Raw genomic sequence first — 22,085 nt, 5'->3', positions numbered from 1 at the left:
AGTTCAACTGCCAACCTTTCAGTTAATAGGTGGAGAACCTTACAGTTTGCAGGAACTGAAAACATTCAGGTTCACTCTTAAGATGAAATCACCACCCTTCTTGGACTCAAAACCCTGTAGGTGGGGAAATTCTGTAGTTCCAACCATTTCATCTACACGGCGGGGGCAATAGCTAAATGGAATTATCCGATAGGTGGGAGAGCAGAATTGAGATGGAATTACCAACCTTCTGAGATGCAAATTAACAGAAAAAAAATCCATTATTCCACTTTGATTTCATGATTTGGGCTAATTAATTTTATAAGGTTACTATGAGTTGAATTGACTTGATGGCAAGGGTTTTTTTTTTTTTTTTTCATATTTTGTTTTTAACACGTAAGGCATTCTGGCTTTTACCCCTATCAGTCTGCTGAAATTATTTCTACTAATGCATCATTATCAGTCCACCACCCATCTGTCGGTTCATCATACTGTGGTGGCTTAGGTGTTGCTGTGATACTGTGCCATCAATATTTCATATACCAGCAAGGCCACCCATGGTGGACAGATTTCAGTGGAGCTTTCAGACTAAGACAGAGTAGGAAGAAAGGTCTAGTAATCTACTTCTGAAAATTAGCCAATAAAAACTTTGTGGTCCAAAAAGATCAGACTTAATGGTCTGACTGAGACTAGAGGGACCCCAGAGGTCAAAGTCCCGGACCTTCTGTTATCCCAAGACTGGAACCATTCCCGAAGCCAACTCTTCAGACAGGGATTGGACTAGACTGTAAGACAGAAAATGATACTAATGAGGAGTGAGCTTCTTCGCCCAAGTAGACACATGAGAATACATGGGCAGCACCTGTCTGGAGGCGAGATGAGAAGGCAGAGGAGGACAGGAGCTGGTTGAATAGATACAGTGAATACAGGGTGGAGAGGAAGAGTGTGCTGTCTCATTAGGTGAAGAACACCTAGGAGTACACAGCAAGATGTATATAAGTTTTTGTATGACTTGATTTGTAAACTTTCACTTAAAGCACAATTAAAAAAAAAAAAAAAACCTTATGGTCCAACTCCCTTGCTTTGGATATGTCATCAGGAGGGATCAATCACTGGAGGAAAACATGTTTGGCAAAGTAGAGGACCAGCAAAAGTGAGGGAGTCCCTCGGTGAGATGGACTGGCATAATAGCTACAATGATAGACACAAACTTGCCGGTGATTGTGAAGATGACTCAGGATCAGGCAGTGTTTCATTCTGTTGTACATGGGATCACCATGAGTTGAAGTCAACACAATTCATCAGTGATCTGGTTTATGAGTCCAATGAACATTTTTTCAGTTCTGAGAAACAGTTTTAATTCTCCTGGAATTCAGATATCCAGGGTCCATGGAGGTTGGATAACTTACCCAGGCCATTGCCCTTAGATGTCCTTTTGAACCTTGAGCCTTGAGCTGACTGGTTTCCTAAAGTCACCTTTAAGTCAAACAATAGCCTACTAAGCAGCTTAGTGAAGACTGTTTTGCCTTGGGCATTGGGCTCTTCTGAAGAATTATCTATGTGCAGTCAGTTTCAAGCAACAGGAGCTCCAGGGTCAGGGTGAAAGCTGTGTTTTAGGGTAAATTGTTATTATGTAAACACTGTCCCTGGGTCCTTTTCCAAGGCAATGTTAATAAGATGGGGTATAAGAATTTTTGGAAGTTTTCTTATCTTTGGAACATTTTGACTCCCTAGTTAAAATGTTAACCCAATTTTCAAATCATATATTAAACTTTAATCAGTTTCTATTACTGGCTTAATATTATTTTGAACAGTCCCTTTTTAACTTGTTTTGATCCCTCAGAAACTTGACCTTGTTTAGTTGTCGTTACTTCTCTTTTGACAGACTGCTTTTCCTGTCTGTCCCTTCATACTTCTTTTTCCTAAGAATGTGCCCTTGGCCAGTACTCTCGACCCATCTTCTATCTCAACAGGACTCACATGAAGCCAAACCAAAAAATGAACAAACCCATTGCAATAGAGTCAACTCTGATGCATGGTGACCCCAGGTGTTACAGAATAGAACTGCTCCATAGGGTTTTCTTGGCTGTAATCTTTACTGAAGCAGTTTTCCAGGCCTTTCTTCTGTTGAGCAGCTGAGTAGGTTCCAATCACCAATCTTTAGTTTAACAGCCGATGACAAACCACTTACCCTATCTAGGGACCTTGAAGCCAAACAGACTCCACCCAAAATATCCCACACCGTGATTCTGAAGGGGAGGGACAATCTTGGGGGAGGGACCACAGCCAAGTAACCCAGAAAAGGTGTTCCCAGGTATATATGTCTGTGGGGGGAGGAGGAGGGGTTATATCAGAATTCAGGGACTTAGTCTGAAGGGAAGACAATGAGATGCACAGATGCACTGGCTACGAGAAGGAGTAAATCAAATATACCTCCTAGGTTTTTGTCTTAGTCATTAAGAGAATGTAGGTACCATTGATTGAATGGAAAAGAATGGAGAAGGACAAGTTCCTGGGAGTGGGGGCTGGGAAGAAATCAAGATTTCTACCTTCGACCTGAGAATCTGGAGATGCCAGTTAGAAATCCAAGTGGATGCGCCCAGTAGACAGTTGCGTATAGTTGCAAATACATGTCTTAAAAAGTGGTAAGAAAAGTGGGAGAAAAGTTAAAGAAAAAAGAGAGCCCTCCAGACAATTCATGAAAGAAATACAAATTAACAAATGGACAAATTCTTAAACTCATAATCAGGGAAAAAAGCATTAAATCAAGATAAATTTTTCCTGTCAGATTAACAATAATTGTTGCGAGGTCTCACTAGGGTGCCTTGCCATGTCTACCTTGCAATAAACTGAGTTTATGCATGACAAACCTGAGTATCTCTATTAATTTTAAAACTTAAATCTTACACATAGTGGTTAGTGGAGCAGACCTGGACCTCACCAAAAATTACAACTGTCATTAAGTGTTACAAAGGGCAAGTGCCAGATGTTGTACCATGGAATTGGGTTACGGGAGTGAGGGTGAGATCTGAAGAAAAGAGGAGTTAATGAAGAAAACTGATCAGAGGACGAGAGGGCCTGGGGCCAGAGGGAGCTCAACCTGGAGAAAGTGGAAGGCAAGACTGGGGCTGATGCTCTTGGTGCTAAATGAAGCTGGAAAAGTGGGTGAGGGACAGGCAGTAAGGGGCCCTGTGAGCCCGGTGAAGGATCTGGGAAACCTGGAAGCGTTCTGAATCAGAGTAGATAATGATTGGACCTATGTGAGCAGAGGCAGGATGCAGGGGCCTCGTAGATGCTGGTACCCAGGTCACACGGTATCCTAACTGCAGAGCCAACAAGGCCTTACCATCAAGTCTGAAACCCAAAATGCACTAAAAAAAAGGTTTTTATAAACTTGGTACAAGGTGGATTTGGTGGCAAAACGTCAGAAGATATGGTGATGTTTACGTATCTTTTTAACTTCCCATTTAGTTTGAATACACAGACATTCAGTGGTTATTGTTAGGTGCCGTTCAGTCGGTTCCAACTAATAGTGACCCTATGTACAACAGAACAGTCCCCTGCCTTTCTCATAATCGTTGTTTGAGTCCATTGTTGCAATCACTGTGTCAATCTGTCTCATCAAGGTTCTTCCTCTTTTTCGATGACCCTCTACCTTACCAAGCATAATGTCCTTCTCCAGGAACTGGTCCCTCCTGATAAAATCTCTCCATCCTTACTTCCAAGGAGCACTCTGGCTGTACTTCTTCCAAGACAGATTTGTTCTTTCTTCTGGTAGCCCCTGGTATATTTAATATTTTTCACCAAGATCATGATTCAAAGGCATAAATTCCTCTTTGGTCTTTCTTATTCATTGTCCAGTTTTTGCATGCAGATGAGGCAATTGAAAATACCATGGCTTGGGTGAGGCGTACCTTAGTCCTCAAAATGACATTCTTGCTTTTCAACACTTTAGAGAGGTCTTTTGCAGCAGTTTTGCCAATGCAATAAGTCCTTTGGTTTGTTGACTATTGCTGCCATAGGCTTTGATTGTGGATCCAAGTAAAATGAAATCCTTCACAACTTCAATATTTTCTCCATTTATCAAGATGTTGCTTATTGGTCCGGTTGTAAGGATTCTGGTTTAATTTGAGATGTAATCCATACTAAAGGCTGTAGTCTTTGATCTTCATCAGTAAGTGCTTCAAGTCCTCTTCACTTCCAGCAAGCAAGGTTGTGTCATCTGGATAGCGCAGGTTGTTAATGAGTCTTCCTCTAATCTTAATGCTGCATTCTTCTTCTTATAGTCCAGCTTCTCAGATTATTTGCTCAGCATACAGATTAAATAAGTATGGTGAAAGGGTACAACCTTGACGCACACCTTTCCTGATTTTAAACCATGCAGTGTTCTCTTTTTCTAACGACTGCCTCTTGTTCTATGTACAGGTTTTGCATGAGCTCAATTAAGTATTCTGGAATTCCCATTCTTTGCAATGTTATCGGTAATTTGTTATGATCCACACAGCCGAATGCCTTTGCATAGTCAGTAAGCCACAGGTAAACATCTTTCTGGCATTCTCTGCTTCCAACCAAGATCCATCTGCCATCAGCAATGATAATCCTCATTCCACGTCCTCTTCTGAAACTGGCTTGAATTTTTGGGAGTTCCCTGTCTATGTACTCCTGCAACCGTTTTTGAACCATCTTCAGCAAAATTTTACTTGCGTGTGATATTAATGATATTGCTCAATAACTTTGGCATTCTGTGTTCAATCACCTTTCTTTGGAATGGGCACAAATATGGATCTTCTCCAGTTGGTTGGCCAGGTGGCTGTCTCCCGGATTTCTTGCCATAGACGAGTGAGCGCCTCCAGTGCTGTATCTGTTTGTTGAAACATCTCAACTGGTATTCCACATTCTACTGAATAAATATCATTGTGTTAATTAAGAAGGAAATGATTTTTCCAGACCCTCCTGAAGATGTTAACACATAATCTATGTACCATATCAGTTTTCTAAAATATAAAATTCTCAGTGCTGTGGACCAGTGGTCCAGGGAAATAGCTGAGACTACAGCGAAGAATGAGTAGGAAGAGAATTTAATATCGAAACTCACTTTTTTCATACTACAATATACTGTATGCATCTTTCTATATTAATGCATTGGTGCTGCCTTCTTTAAAACCTATTTGATATTCCTTTCTATATTGTATGTAACATGTACGTAGTGGTTTATTCAGCCAACACTGAGAATAGTCATTTCAAATGTTTCCAATTTTTTGAAGTTCAAACCAGTGCTAAAGAGAACACCTTTGTATAAACTTTGAGTATTTGTTCAAGTTATTCATGTTTTTATAGGATTGGTAGAATTGCAAGGCAAAGCAAAGACTGTTTTCAGTTTTGATGAATTCTCACATCCCATCTACTTCCTAGTCACCCCATGAGAACTTCAGGTGTATTCCTTTCTCACTGGACAGGACCTGAAGAGTGAAACGTTCCTGAAGAAATGCCCCCTTAGTTTGGACCTTCATTCACAGCCCAATGGTGGTCACAGCACGCCTATCAGGAGTCCTAAGAGTTCCACCCTCCAGGTGGTGTATACATGCCACAGTCTCACACAAAATACATTCACCTTTTCCCAGTATCCCCAAGTGTTAACCCATTACAACTGTATTACTGGTTATATGACTTTATCTGTGCATTTTTCACAAGCCACAGAACTGTGTACCAAAACAGTAAATTTTACTGAATTTTTAAAAGGGATATAGAAAAAGAGGAAACAGCAAAGGATAATGAGAAGTCACCAATAAGATAGGAAGAAAACCAAACGATTGTGGTGACCTGGAAGCCAAGCCAAGAAAGGATATCAACAGTGGAGTGACAACGAGGGCTGAGAATTGGCTTACAATGTGAAAGTTTCTGCTGACTTTGACAACAGTATTTTCATTGGAGCCATGTAGTCGAAAGCCAGATAGAAGTGCATTCAAGAGAGAGTATGAGGAGAGGACCTATGAATGGTTTATATGGATCAGTGCTACTCAAAGTAGCCAATATCCTATTCGTTATCAGTCCTCAAGAGGGTAAGGTGTTTGCATCAGAATGTAAACCAACACACTGCTTCCTTCACTGAGAAAATGTATGGAAAAAAAAAAAAAAAGCTGATCTAAGCAATGCTTGGAAACCCTGGTGGCGTAGTGGTTTAAGTGCTATGGCTGCTAACCAAAAAGTTTGGCAGTTCAAATCCACCAGGTGCTCCTTGGAAGCTCTACGGGGCAGTTCTACTCCGTCCTATAGGGTTGCTATGAGTCGGAATCGACTCGACGGCAGTGGTAGTGGGATGAGCAATGCTTAGTAACAACGATGATTTACATTCTGGCACAGGTCCTCATCCCCTCATGGACTGGTAGTAGTTTTCAGATCAGCACAGACCAAAGACCACACTTTGAGCAGGAGGGGCCCTGCTGGCACAGTGGTTAAGGTCAGCAGTTCAAATCCACCTGCTATTCCTTGGAAACTATAGAGTCGCTACAAGTCAGAATCAACTCGATGGCAATGGGTTTAGTTTTTGGATTTATGGCAATGCTATGGTGTGCTCTGCTGCTTTATAATTTCTACATTTTTTACAGTTGTCTCTTCTATTCTCTGGTCATTGTGAATTTATGCCTTAAAAAATCCTCTACTACCATTTTAGTGGAGTTGCAGGAGGAAGCAACAGTAAATTTGAATATCCCATTCATCCACCATCTTTCCTCACAAATACCAGGTTTTCCTTCGTATGTCTGCCATTTATTATTTTAAAAAGCTGTACTAAATGTACTGAGTTGTAACTTGAATTTTTTAATTTAATACATGTTGAACATTTCTTTATTAGAAAATAGTCACTGTAAAAAAAATAATACAGAAGCAGAATAAAAAGCCCAAAGTCCTTTGATTTTATTTTCTTCCCCTTGTTCCACCTCTCCTCCTTTCATTCTCTTATTCCAGTCACATACCCTTTCCAGTGTAAACTACTGCTAGGTTTGTCTTATATTTTTATGGATCAATTCCTGTAAATTTACATGCGCACGCACACACACACACACACACTTCATTTTTTAACCTAAAGGGAATGTCTGACATTATATATATAAATATTATTCAACAATCTGCCCTTTTCACTTAATATATTCAAGACAGTTTCATGTTGCTCCATATACATGTATGTCATTTATTCAAAAAAAAAAAAAACAATGCTACAGGTTTCCTTAGGAGAAATGGGGGTGGGGGGGGCAATAAAAAAGGAGAAAGAGTTAACTTGATTCAAATAAAACTCTGATTTGAATTCCTGGTAGAAAGAAAGGGGTCTATAGCAGAAGCCTGGTATTAAAATCCACTCAAGTCACTGGTGGCTCTCACATGACAAGATGACATCTTATGTTGCATTTAGGGACTCACTGGTGTGAACTTTTTCACCAGTGCTGCGGGAGGTAGATTCTGGATTGCAGTGTTTGAGGAGTCAATTGCAAAAAGAACCCAAAACAAATGAGGAAATATTTCCAACACATACAAACTGAGGACTATCCTTAATCCTTAATATACCTATAAAAAAAGATTACATTTGTTAAGAAAGAAAAATATTCCAGGAGAATAAAAAGCAAAGGATTTGAATATACACATCACAAAGGATTTATGAAAAGCTGAAAACTATGGGGGAAGAAAATGCTCAACTTCATTAGTACAATGACTTTTTTTTTTAATACATCAGACAAGCTACGATTAAAGAGGCTGATAACAGCCATGATTGGTGAGTGTAAAGAACAACAAGCAGTATAAATTGGTATAATCCCTGGTAGTGGGGTCTCAAATAATTTTTTTCTTCTCTGTACTTTTCAATATTACCAATTTAAAAAAAACGAACTTAGAAGTTTATAATAAGCCATGATGCTATTGCCATTTGAATAAAATCTCAAAATTAACACTATATATATATATATATATATACACACACACACATATTTATAATAAAAATATTACTACACCCACTGCAGTTTAGGGGCATATCTTTCTGGTTCCCATCTTTCCTCCACATTGTACTGCAATCTGATCCTCCTAAAACAAAAGCTGACTCTGTCACCCCCTTGCTTGAAATCCTTCAATGGGTCCTATTACCAACAGGATAAAGCCCAGGCTCCTCAGCATAGCATCAAGGCCCTCAAACATCTGACCCTGTCCGCCTCTCCGCTGGTGCCCTGCCTCACACTTTTGTTTCAAGCTACACATACTGCTTACAATCCTTTGTAGTCTTTTTGCCTTGCTTCTCATTAATTTGCCTGGAATATCTAAAACTCTCCACCCACTAGGGTACTCTTTGACCTGGAGTGCCCGTAGTACCTTGGGCTTAGTACCATTAGTTCACTTTCCACGGAGCCTAGAAATCCTGCACCTCTCCTTCCTTAGAATATAAGCCACAGGCCAGAGTCTGTCTTATTAATTTTTGCACCACAGGGAAAGCACAGTGCTTGCCTAGTGTATGAAATGCCTAACAGTTAAATGCCTGTTTTATCCATCTGCTGTTTCCTAGTTCTGATCCTTAGTTTGATTTTCACTTATTTTTAGAAATGTTCATTATTGAGTTTAGAAATAAGTATGGGTGATTATCTCACATCAGCACCCAAGTATCCTAACTTAACAACTTTTCTCTGTAAACCAAAGTTCATCCCATAAAGCTTAGAAACTGATTACAGATGCAAACTGAATTTCAAAATAAATCAGAATGAATCACCTACCACCAGTGTTCTCCTTTTGAGAAGAGAAATAGCTGAAGGCAAAGTCTACAGGCTCTTCTGGAACACAGAAACAGATTCCAGAGAAGGTAATGGCTTTAAGATGAATGTATTACAGAGAAAGGAAGAGAGGAAGAAAAGAAGGAAGAAAAAGAGGGAGGGAGGGAAGGAGAGAGAAGTCAGGAAACTTGGATACCACCTGAATTTAGCTTGTGAAAGTTGTGATTTTGGGGATTCAGCTGTGTCACCGGCAGGTGACGTGCAATCAGCTTTACCTTAGCAGAAAACTCTTTCAAATCAAATGCTGAGTATTTGGCTAATGGCCAAAAAAGGTTAACACCTACGTAATTAAAATATCCCTTCTCCCATACTAAGCCTTCAACCAAAAGTATTTCTAAGGCAGCACGTAAAGGTGCTGACGGCAAATAAAAAGTGGCACACTAGAACACTGGAGAGATAATGCCATTTACCCATAAAAATATTTACTTCACTTTATCCAGAGAACTTGATATATTTAATACCTTTACTAAATGGATATATTTTATTCCTATTGAAAAAGGTGTCTTTTTTTTTCTTTTTTGTTGTTGGGTGTCCCCGAGTCAATTTTTGACTCATAAGCAATTCCACATGTCAGAGTGAACTGTCACATGTACTGAAGGGTTTTCTAAGCTTCAATCTTTATGGAAGCAGATAGCCAGGTCTTTCTCCCACAGAGCCAGTGGGTGGGTTTGAACCACCAACCTTTCGGCTAACAGCCAAGTGGTTAACTCTTGTGTCACCAGGGCTCCTTTTAGACAGATTTAAAATCATAATATTCCTTTTCCTATAACTGAACTTACTGATCCAACAAATGTAAAGTCAATACTGAAAACACAACAACTTCTTGAAGAAGGGCAAAAAGAAAGACAAAGTTGTAAATTCTTCTTTGAATTCTGCAGCTATTGCCAACGGAAGGTGTTGCCAATGTAACAGGCAGCACTGTTTAGTCTAACATCAGTAATCATATTTTATTTCTGGAGAATGGAAAACTGTAGGAGTTCACATAGTAAATCGCCTAATGAGACCCTTAGTCCTACAGCGAGGACATTCTCTAGAAGAACTACCTGGACCAAGCTGTCATCCAATACACATAAGCATATACATGATAAGGTTCTGTGGAAATAAACACATTAACCATACAAAATAATGACTTCTCTCATTGCTTCAGAAGAGGAAAGAACTGAATTGATCAAAACCCTGTTCGAAATAGACCGTCATGTCAGACTTCCTCCGTAATTAGCCAGCTTATTACAGGGTTCTAAAACATGGGGTCACCCTTAATCAGAATTAACTCGATGGCAATGGGTCTTAAAGTCATGTGGAAGAAGTGTTGGCCATAGAAACGTTTAAACTGTATCTCCGACTCTAAGACAAACCAAGGAGTTAAAATCGTTTCAAAATGTACAAAACAGATACTTTCTTCAAGTTAATAAGGTTTCTACAAAGTGCCTTTCAAATGATTCACAGGTCCTACACACTAAACAGCCACACAGGTGAGAACCAAATTCAGGTTTCTAACATAAATTGTAAAATGTTATTCAGCAAAAGCTACAATGCCCTATGGCAGCTTGCCAGGTAGTCAGTCGGTCCAAATTTCTCTGGGTTCTCCTTGCAATTGCTGTGATGACTTTGAGCGTCTCACATTCCACCTGGCTGAGAGCCTAGGTCAGAGGAAGTGAAGGCCAATAACCGCTTACTCAACAGTGCATTGTGTCGCTTCAGGTATACTATTATGTCTCCTTGCTTTTCAACAATTTCTTCTAGGCTCGAAATAGTCCTGCAAATAATCAAGATATGAATGGGTTACACATATTCACCAATACTCATTAATCTCTTTGCAAATGGGTCCACACTAATTTTCAGTGCAGTAAGTTGTACTTGTTACTTTTTGTCTTGGAAATTTTCCAAAATGAGGTTCTTTCATGACCTATGTTAGTAATTTCCACTCTTAAAACAAATTTAAAAATTTCAATTTGAAATTAAGAAAAAAATTATACAACTCTTAATGCTTTAAAAAGACCATTATCACTTTTTTTAAGCAGCATTCTAATTTGCTAGAGTACGATAATTGAATCTAAGCCCCCGGACTCTCTGTTAGCCCAAAACTAAAACCACTCCAGAAGCCAACTCTTCAGACAAAGACTAGACTGGACTATAAGACATACAATGATACTCGTGAAGGGTGTGCTTCTCAGCTCAAGTAGATACATGAGGCTAAATGGGCTGCTCCTGTCCAGAGGCGAGGTAAGAAGGCAGAAAAGGACAGGAGCTGATTGAACGGACATGGGAAATCCGGGGTAGAAAGGAGGAACGTGCTGTCACATTATAGGGATGACAACTAGGGTCACATAACATGTGTGTATAAATTTTTGTATGAGAAACTAAAAAATAAATAAATACATAAATAAAAACTTGAATCTAAGTGATCAATATAAATAGCAAGACAAGGCTCATAGAATAATCAAGTCAAGTGATGATCTATCATAAAAAAGATGACTCTGACTACAACAAGCTTTTTAAAAAGCATACATCGTTTCCAAAGAAACTGGCTTAAGACACTATCTAATGTTGTAGATTTCATCAATATAACTGCCAATAATTCATCTCATTGCCATCACAGTGACAGGTTTACAATACACAGGGAAACCACATCAGATGACAAAATGGTAGACAATCAGACAATACTGGGGATCATGACCTTGTCAAGTTGATACACGTACTTGTGGGGAACACGATTCAATCCATGACAAATGGTAAATAAGAAAAGGTTTTAACTTAAACCCAGCAGCATTTTCTCCAACCAGCAGCATGGTTGTCTTTAAATGCCTTGAAATCAGGCATCAACTTCGCTTCTCTGTGAAACAAGCCTGTTTCATCCAGGTTGAAAATCCATTCTGGTAGATAGTTTTCATCTTTTAGTATCTCATCCAGCTCATCATTAAATTTTTCCGCAGCTTCTATGTCTGCACTTCTGCTCCTCCAGTTATACTCATGGTATGTAATCCAACTCTGCATTTGAAGTGATGAAACCAACCTTTGCTGGCATTAAAGAGCTTGCAGGTAATCTTCTCCTTGCTGTTCCTGCAGGTTTTCAAAAGCGCTGCATGCTTTCATTTGAATTGTCAATAAACTCACAGGAATCCTCTTCTGGATTTGGTCTTCTATCCAAATCATCAACAGCTTCTCCATCTCGTGGATTGGTCCCTGCCTCTTCATTGTTAAATTGGTGATTTTATGCCAATACCTCCTTTAGCTGCCTTCAAAATCCTATTCTTATCCTTAATGATTGTCAAAACCGCTGAATGAGACAGCCATTCCTCACATGGTATTTCACCAACTTTCTTTACATTATCATAGGCCCTAATGATCTTCACCTTTATATTCATCTCTAGAGCCTTCCTTACCTCTTTTTTATATTACAACTTTTACTGGCATGACTTCTTTTGATATATTTTTGGGCATATAAGTGGTACAGATGTTACAGTCAGAGAAACCTGAACAACTTGGCTTCAAATTAAAAAGGATGTTCTTATGGTATGAAATGATGAATAAGATCAAGCTATAGGAATGGTCTTGCGGTGATGCTGGAAGCTATATCACCAGTATTTCAAATACCAGCAGAGTCACCATGGTGGACAGGTTTCAGTGGAGCTTCCAGACTAGGACAGACTAGGAAGAAGGACTGGGCAGTATACTTCTGAAAAAATTGGCCAATGAAAATCTTATGAACAGCAGTGGAATACTGTCTGATACAGTGCCAGAAGATGAGCCCCTCAGGTTGGAAAGCACTCAAAAAACAACTGGATAAGAGCTGCCTCCTCAAAGTAAAGTCGACCTTAATGATGAGGATGAAGTCAAGCTTTCCGGACCTGCATGTGCTGATGAGGCATGACTCAAAATAAGAAGAAACAGCTGCAAACAGCCATTAATTATCAGAACATGGAAAGCACAAAGTATGAGTCTAGGAAAACTGAAGTTGTCAAAAATGAAATGGAATGCATAAATATCAATATCCTAGGCATTAGTGTGCTGAAATGGACTGGTATTGGTCATTCTGAATCGGACAATTCTATGTTCTACTATGCCAGGAATGACAAATTGAAGAGGAATGGCATCACATTCACCTTCGAAAAGGAGATTTCAAGATCTATCCTGAAGCACAATGCTGTCAGTGATAGGATAATAGCCATACACCAACAGGGAAGACCAATTAATATGACTATCATTCAAATTTACACACAACCCAATAAGGTCAAAGACGAAGAAACTGAAGGCTTTTACCAACTTCTGGAGTCTGAAATTGATCAAACATGCAATCAAGATGCACTGGTAATTACTGGTGACTGGAATGCAAAAGTTGGAAAGAAAGAAGCATTGGTAGTTTGAAAATACAGACAGAAACAACACTGGAGATTGCATGATAGAATTTTACAAGTCCAATGACTTATTCATTGCAAATACCATTTTTCAACAATATAAACAGTCACTATACACATAGATCTCACCAGATGGAATACACAGGAATCAAATAGACTACTTCTGTGGAAAGAGACAATGGAGAAGCTCAAAACCATCAGTCAGAACAGGGACAGGGTCAGCTGCAGAAGAGACTATCAACTGTTCATATGCAAGTTCAAGTTGCAGCTGAAAAAAGAGAGCCAAAATACAACCTTGAGTATACCCACCTGAATTTGGAGACCATCTCAAGAGCAGATTCAACACATTGAACATTAATGACCAAAGACCAGTCAAGTTGTGGGATGACTTGAAGAAAGCAAAAGTTCACTGAAAAGACAGGAAAGAAAGAAAAGACACGGCCAACTGACTGGAAGAAATCCATATCTGTGCCCATTCCAAAGAAAAGTGACCCAACAGAATGTGGAAATTACTAAAAGATATCATTAATATCACACACAAGTAAAATTTTGCTGAAGATAATTCAAATTTGGCTGCAGCAGTATATCAACAGGGAACTACCAGAAATTCAAGCCAGATTCAGAAGAGGACATGGAATGAGGGATATCACTGCTGATGTCAGATGAATCTTGGCTGAAAGCAAATAATATCAAAAAGACGTTTACCTGTGTTTTATTGACTATGCAAAGGCATTTGACTGTGTGGATCATAAAAAATTATGGGTAACATTGTGAAGAATGGGAATTCCAGAACATTTAATTGTGCTCATGAGGAACGAAGTTGTACTTAGTATCATAACAATGAATTTGGAGTCCTAACAGCCGTTGGGAGCACGCACAGTTCAACTGTTATATGTCATGAGAGTTAAACATTGCCCAACCTTCTATTATGACTCCCAGCGCTGACATCGATTTCATTGTAAATCAGGCCATAGCCTGCTATGTGGCAGTGTTTTGAACAATAAATCATAAAATTGAACATGTGCAAGTAAACATCTGAAAACGATAACATCAGCATATTACACACAGCAACATTTTATGTAGTACATGTTACTAACAATGAGATACAAAAAAAAAAAAAAAGAGAGAGTGACATGGTCGTTAAGTGGTTTGTAGTAACTGAAACAGGTCTTAAGTCCGGGAATACCTGTATTAAGAATGGGATGAAGAAAAAAAAGAGTAAACTAAATAAAAATATAGATCATGATGGTGAAAGCTGACAAAAAAAAAAAATATATATATATATATATATATTAGATGATCAAAAATCCACTAAGCACACCTCCAGCTTTCTATGAGTTCTGTACATGGTAAGAGTCAAAGAGAGTATAATCCAGCCTCAAGAAGCCAGTGGTAAAGGATTCTGGAACAATCATCAGATCAGACTTTGGGACAGAAATAATCATTCCAAGATGAGGAATCTTGGATTTGTCTCTTATTATTTACATCTCACATTGTAATGAAAATCAGCATGCTTCCTCACAGTCAACATTATTGAGAGAGCTGGCTTTCTAATTAACTACGACTTTCTACCTGTGTCTAACAACAGTTAAACTTCCTAAGAGCCAATTCAAAAACGACTCATTACTAAATGCTGATAAACTGAATTATGTTTATTTCAACTTTAAAAAGTGATCCCTTTTTTCATCTATAGTTTTCTTTTTTTACTAGTATATCAGTATTGACAGAGTCAATTTCTCAAGCCTGTAAAAAACACTTGCTGACTTTAATCCCTCGTAACCTGGCATCCAATTCAGATGATGTAATGAGTAAATTGGGCTCCAAATTATTTAAACCCAACGGCTGGATGGGGACAACCACGGACATAGTATAGACAAAGAAGAAAAAAACTCCTAGGCCTGAGCTTTGGGGCTAACAAGTTTTAGAAATCGAGAAGGAGAAGAGGAGACTGAAAAAAGAGAGACAGGTGAGACAGGAACAAAACTGAAAAAGTCTCAAAGAGCCAGGAAGAGCAGTTTCACAAAAAAGGCAGTGGTTAACGACATCCAATGTCATTGAGAGGGCAAATACACAGACTGAGAGTCAGTTCACTGGATTTGGCAAAGTAGAGGCCACTGGTATATGTACTGTTACGTGGAGAACTCAAGGGGGCTGAGATAGAGCAGGGATACTGGTACGGAGACTCTTATACATCCAGGGAAGAGATGGTGAGCGGTGACTAGATTTGGGATATATTGTACAGACAGACCCAATTGGACTTGCTGATGGACTACCTGGAGTGAGTCGGTATGGGGTGAGGGAAACAGGAGTCAAAGATGATGCCTACCTTTCTGGTGTGAGCAACCACTGGATGGTGATGCCACTTACTAAGACAGAGGAGGAGAGGGATGGGGGTAGGGAGAGGTCTGTTTAACACGTTAAGGTTGAGAGATCTATTTTACGCAGCCAAGTGGAGATGAGACAGCTAGTGAGACTGCCAGATACGTACGTCTAGACCCTGGGGGAAAAGTCAGGGCTGAAGATTCGCTTTTGAGAGCCATCAGTGTATTTATGTGATCTATTTATTTATCTATAACCACTTAATTCTCATACAAAGTTAAAAAAAAAAAAAAAAAAACAGTCAACTATTCCTAACTACACAATGTTCACAATGAAAAACCGCAGTCCCGTGTCTCACTTCTCACTACCCTCCACCTCCTCTCATGTACAACCTTCTATTTTCCCTGGCTTTCATAACTGCCTCAAGTTTTGTATTTATATTACTTTTTGTGAGTTTTTTATCCCCAAACTCTTCAACAGATATGGATGACATTTAAATCCACAGAAGTCACCTAGGGAGAGACTGTGGATAAAATCAGGTAGAGGGCAGAGAGAGGGCAGGTCCTCTGGTACTCTAGAATTTGGAAGCTCAGTCAGAGAAGAAAGGGTCATCAAAGGACAAAACCCAGGAGAGTATAGTATAAAAGCCTACCAAAAAAAAGGGTTTCAAGAAGGAAGGCTTAATTAACTGTGTCAAAAGCTTCTGAGAGTTGAAGTAGAAGGTTAATCTTACTTTGTGTCAGATACACTGTTTTAGACTTTGTTTCACCACAGCTAAAAGGAAGTAAACAAATCAAACTGTACATAAGCACAGTCATAAACGCCAAGCGTTAGAATGGTTTCTAGATTTCTGGGGGAAGGGGGAAACTTTTCATTCTCTTTCTCCAATCTTCTTTTACTCCCCACCTGAAACCTTACCTGAATCCAGTCTCCGAGTTAATATTGTTGGGGTAAGCATAGATTTTTTCTTCTTCAAGTACATCAGGCTTCGGTTTAGCTTTATTAAATTTATGAATTTTCACTAAAATAATAAAATTATTATTAGTCGGATTATCTAATTATGGAAAATGTTCTGTTTTCAATTGTTCAAACTACATTAATTGGCTTTTTTTTTTTCAAATATAAAGTTGCTTCATAAAGTGAATAAACAGGTACATACCATAGCAACTTTGGACATTTTATCAGGAGGGACCAGTCCCTGGAGAAGGACGTCATGCTTGATAAAGTAGAGAGTCAGTGAAAAAGAGGAAGACTTCAATGAGATGGACTGACACAGTGGCTGCGACAGTTGGCTCAAGCATAACAATGATTGTGAGGATGGCACAGGACTGGGCAGTGTTTCATTCTGTTGGACATAGGGTTGCTACAAGTCAGCACCTAACAACAACAATTCACTCAAACACTGCCAAGCCTACTATGTGCCAGGCCTCTCTACTTAGCATTAAGATGGAGCAGCCAGTGAGGTAGGAGGTGAAAACAGGAAAGTGGAGAGTCCCAGATCAAGTGTCAAATGTCACTGAGAGGTTGAAGGAAGATGAGGCTGAGAAATGACTGTCATATGAGAGCTGCTGGTGAATCCAACATGAGTTGTTTATGTTCACATATTATCTCCCTAAAATGGTATCTTCCACGTAATAATTGCTAAGTAAATGAAGAAATTTAGCACATATTAATCTCTTAGACATAGAAATTTCTGGGACTGGAAAGAGAATAACAGTTATGTGGTATTAAAGTACAAGTAAAGAGTCAGAAATAAAAGACATACCCATAGTCCAATAATATAAAAATGTCAACCTTTCAGACTCATCTTTGCAATTTTTAAAATATATTAAATTGGATGAACTCAGTATTTTTCAGATCCCAGGTCAGGCAGTAACACCGATACACACAAGGAACAACAATCTTCCACTTGTTCTTTCCATATAAGCCAAGGAAAGCATGCATGCGAGACCATCAAAATACCAAACAGGACAGGTGGTTTTGCTCACTATTTACATTTTCTTTCATTCTGTGCTGAAGCTCTGACAACTTCAGGTCAGCGTGACCAGCTGCTAGACAGCTCATAAGGAGGTAGCAATCATTTATTGATTTATTTGTTGATTTTTAAATCAATGGAGAACTAATCAAATTTATTATCATCGAACTGTTATTTCTCCTAGTTCTTCCCTCTAGAAGTATACACGCAATTTCTGTGAGAAGAGTTCACTTTGGTTAGCTGTAGAGGTCAACCGCTTACAACACAAATAAATTGGTCCAGTTTAAGTTAGAATCATTGTATCAAAGAATCATGTCCTAAGAACTACCACCAACATTACTAACACTAGCTATCTTTTAAAATCTTTTTTTTTTTTTTTTTGGTAAAGAGAAGCAAGATAAATGCCTGTGTTGGAAAACCAGCCTTAAATTATTTGTGACACAATGAACAAAGCAACACTTGTCCCTAGAAGTTACTCTCTAAATTCTCTCCTGCCAGACCCAATGGTACATTTAAAGGCACACTATAATTTAAAAAGTAAGCATGTTATCGCGACTGTGGAGAAAAAAGTTACACTTAAACCCTCCACAAAAATTCAGTATTTGCAGGAACCCTGCACTAGCTTAAAATAATTGCAAAAAATGTAAATCTTTCTTATGTAAATCATTCCAATTTAGTTTGCAAGCCCAAATTACCAATTGTCAGGTCTTCTTAAATTAAGGAGCACATCAATGTGAGATTTTAAAAGACAATATTTAATAGTGCATTGTATTCAAATAAAATATTTTAAAATAAACGTAAATAGATTCTCTATGGACCAAAGCAATTCTTTCTAATTTAGGAAGACAAAAGATTAATATAAACGCTATATGCTAAGGGAAAATTCTTTTTCTGTTCAAGTTTGGGTGTCATGTAACGAATACGTTTGTGCCCAAATATAAAAATCCGTTCCTCTCAGGACTCTTGGAACATCTGCTCCCTTTGCCTCTTTTTAAATGGACTCAGGTTTTTGTCTTTTTGTTTTAAACTGGACCCATCTTATTTCATAGTATTATGAATTATTAAATGCTAAAGTAAATCCTTTAGAAAGACTAGAATGCATCCTAGAGGAATGAATCTTGGAGTACATTTTAACCATATAAATTTCCTCTGATTTACATGATGGCATCTGCATGATCTTTGGAATACAGCTGTCACCTCCTTCCGTGTCACAGAGCTTTATATAGGTACTACACGAAGTACTTTTAAAAAATTACCACCTCAAGAAGAGGAGTGTGCTGTCATATCATAGGGAGAGCAACTAGGTCACGTAACAATATGTGTATAAATTTTTGTATGAGAAACTGACTTGAATTGTAAACTTTCACTTAAAGCATGACCAAAAAAAAAAAAAAGTTATCCACCTGGTATTTTTTACTGAAGGCTTGCACCCCTTGCGATAAATAAGAATTGTACAAATACTATAAAGTAACATACTAAATGAATACATGTTCAATCTAAACTCTAATCCCAATTTACAGCAACTGACACATAGTATGTCATAGGAAAGAATTGGTCTCAACAAGATAGTTTGTTCCCGACATATGGATCACTTTGTTGAAGTACCGGGCAGTTTCCTATGTACTAAACAACTAGTTACTTTAAAATAAAGCCTCATTCTTTTCTATAAAGTTAATTCTTTAATTTTTTTGAATTCTCTACCTAATTTTGCTAATTGTTAGCTGATAAGTACAGAATTATAATAGTCAATTAAGAACGAGAAATCAGTCATATTTATTCAAAGTGGACAAACTACTCGGTCCATTCCATAACCTTAATATCCTTCTCTGGCCACAAGGAGATACACAAAAAATACGCAAAAGGAAACACAAACTAAGACCCCTGTGACTTCTTTCTCGATAACTAGAAAAAGAACCTCTTTCAAGATGGTCATCTGGATTTATGAGGCATTTTATTATCACAAAACAACTATCGGCTCAATGCTACCAAGTTAGGTGCTATTACGGGCAGGTTTTATTGCGTGTTTATAGCGTAGAAGGAATTAAATCTAAATCTCTCCGGGGTCGGATTTTTTTCTGTTAACGTATCCTTCCATATGATTTTTCATGTTAATGTATCTGAAGCCTACTTTAGTTTCACCACTGAAGGTTTTGTGTGAGAGAGAGAAACACAACCCTCAGGCAGTCCTAAACGTAAGAAGAAGTGAGTTGCAAAATGCTTTACCCAAAGCAAGCTTGGGCTAAACACAAGTTTGTGTGTATAATTTATTTATTTACTGATTTTTTTGTTTTCATTTTATAAACCTCAGCTGCCTCTGGGGAGGCAAAACTTTTCTTTTGTTTGTTTTTTAACAAAAAGACTTCACTTTGGTTGACAAAAATTTGTTGATGACACAAATTTAGAAATGGAACTCACTGGTGGTTTTATCTTTCCGTTGGTTAGAAATTAGAGAAGTCTGGATGTGGTTAGCAGGGGGAGACACCGGTGCTAAACAGGTTCTCAGCTCCAAAGAAAAATGTCCCTGTCCCTAAGATAATGGGCTAAGCTTCAAACTGGAAGGAAATGAAGCAGTTAAAGATCTACTTATAAAGACAGCTCTGTTGTAATTCTCACCTGTGTAAATGAGCAGACATGTCAGGGAACAGATCAGCTCCAGGGCCAGGATGGCCAGGATGAAGTCGAGATACAATTTACTGGGCTCAGGAAAGGAATGCTGAATGCACAGTATGAGGAGAAGTGCTGTGTTGCCTGACAAGGAGAAACAGTGTTAGCCAGAGCCCAACACTGACACACACACGGGTATACACGTACAGAGAACCATTTACACTTAGCAGCAAAGGAAGCTAAAGGACGAAAACCAAAATCTGCTAAACTTTTAAGGAAAAAAAAAAAAAAATCTAAGAGCTAATGATACCACACAATTCAAATATTAAATAATCTGAACTTTCTCAACAACTAAGGAATGATTTTTTTTTTTTTTTTGGTTTATAGAATTATTAACAATGACTCTTCTTTGGGTCCCCTGTGAATTTAAAAAGGAATGTAGTTTTTAGAAACTTGCATTACACTAGTTCTTCAGGGTCCACGGAGCCCTAGTGGTGCAGTGGTTAAGAGCTTGGCTACTAACCAAAGGTCGGCAGTTCGAATCTACCAGGTGCTCCTTGGAAACCCTATGGGGCAGCTCTATTCTGTCTTACAGGGTCACCATGAGTAGGAATCAGCGCAACGGCAATGGGTTTGGTTTTGTTTGGGTTCAGGGTCCACAGGCACAAGAGGATCCTAGTAGGCCACTCTGGCTGGCTGGGAGGTAGTGTGGTGACAAGGAGCACGTGCTCTCTACGCTAAGTGAAACACCTAGACGCCCACTTCACTGTGCCCAGGAGCACCAGGCAGACAACAGTGAGGACTCCAGCAGGCGTTTCTATAAGGCCTCTGAGAGCCTTGGGCCCTCCTGAGGAATGGGGGGCCCATGAGAGCTCAGGGTATGTAGGACACAATCACTCACGATATGGGGTCCTAGAATTCTCACTAGGACCTGCTTTGGAAAATAAGTATTCCTTCCAGGATTTACTTTCTAGAGTAGTTACCCAAAACTTGTGCATGTTCTCAATTTCTGGGTTCACCCTTTCAGGTCACTGAAAGGAACTCGGCTTGTCTGGGACCATCTGAAAGGTTGAAAATCACTGCTTTTCAGTGATGGGCCAAGTTTTCATTTCAGTGGAGAAAAAACACCTAAATATGCAACTTTCTATGTAATTATAAAAACTTATTAGAGTTCAAAATATATTTAGATCTAAGGAAGGAAATAGATAAACCAGGTAAATACTTTCAACTTATTTAGGAGGAAAGCAAAACCCAGTATTCTGTTTCCACTCACACACAGAAAATTTTTCCCCCTCTGGAAAATGAAAAGTTAGTCAGTATCCAGCAGTACTACCACATGTGACAAATAAAATGGTTTCATTTTTTCTGGTTAGCTGTAAGTGCCATATCCCAAGAGGTTTACCTTTTTTTTCTTCAAGTCAGAAAAAAACACTCAATGAAATAGAGATAAGGTAAATATATGCCCCATTTTTTTTTTATTTTTCTGGATTCCTACATGAGTAATATAAAAGGGAAGTCATTTGGAATTAAACCCTGGTGGTATAGTGGTTAAGTGCTATAGCAGCTGCTAACCAAAATGTCAGCAGTTCGAATCCACCAGGCGCTACTTGTAAACTCTATAGGGCAGTTCTACTCTGTCCTATGGGGTTGCTATGAATCAGAATCGACTCGAGGCAATGAGGCTTCTTTTTTTTTTTAATCATGATTAAGAAGAGCCCTGGTGGCACAGTGATTAAGCACTCAGCTGCTAACTGAAAGGTCAGAAGTTTGAACCCACCAGCCACTCCATGGGAGAAAGATGTGGCAGTCTACTTTTGTAAAGATTTACAGCCTTGATAACATAGTTTATAAAGAAAACATTCTACATCCTACTTTGGTGAGTAGCGTTTGGGGTCTTAAAAAGCTTGTGACTAACCATCTAAGATACTCCACGGATTCCACCCTGTATAAAGCAAGGGAGAATAAAGAACGAAGGACACAGGGAAAGATCAGTCCAAGAACTAATGGACCACAACTACCACAGCCTCCACCAGGCTGAGTCCAGCGCAACTT

At 38.8% G+C, this 22,085-nt stretch overlaps 1 protein-coding gene across 3 annotated transcripts in view; it reads right to left on the bottom strand.

The window, feature by feature from the left end:
- Positions 1-699: 699 nt before the first annotated feature.
- TMEM192 (transmembrane protein 192) overlaps positions 700-22,085 on the bottom strand; it is a 35,063-nt gene continuing 13,677 nt past the window's right edge. For all 3 annotated transcript variants that reach the window (XM_003415839.4, XM_064273598.1, XM_023554961.2), the window contains 3 exons: positions 20,043-20,177; positions 16,373-16,475; positions 700-10,536 (listed from right to left, as the gene is read on the bottom strand). In XM_003415839.4, coding sequence (XP_003415887.1) covers positions 10,398-10,536; positions 16,373-16,475; positions 20,043-20,177 — 377 coding nt within the window. In that variant the 3' untranslated portion in view covers positions 700-10,397. The remainder of the gene's footprint in view (positions 10,537-16,372; positions 16,476-20,042; positions 20,178-22,085) is intronic.

This window comes from Loxodonta africana, chromosome 21 (genome assembly GCF_030014295.1).
Source record: "Loxodonta africana isolate mLoxAfr1 chromosome 21, mLoxAfr1.hap2, whole genome shotgun sequence".
NCBI classification, from domain to species: domain Eukaryota; kingdom Metazoa; phylum Chordata; class Mammalia; order Proboscidea; family Elephantidae; genus Loxodonta; species Loxodonta africana.
The sequence above is the reverse complement of the archived record's forward strand: the minus strand, read 5'-3'. Positions and strand labels throughout refer to the sequence as shown.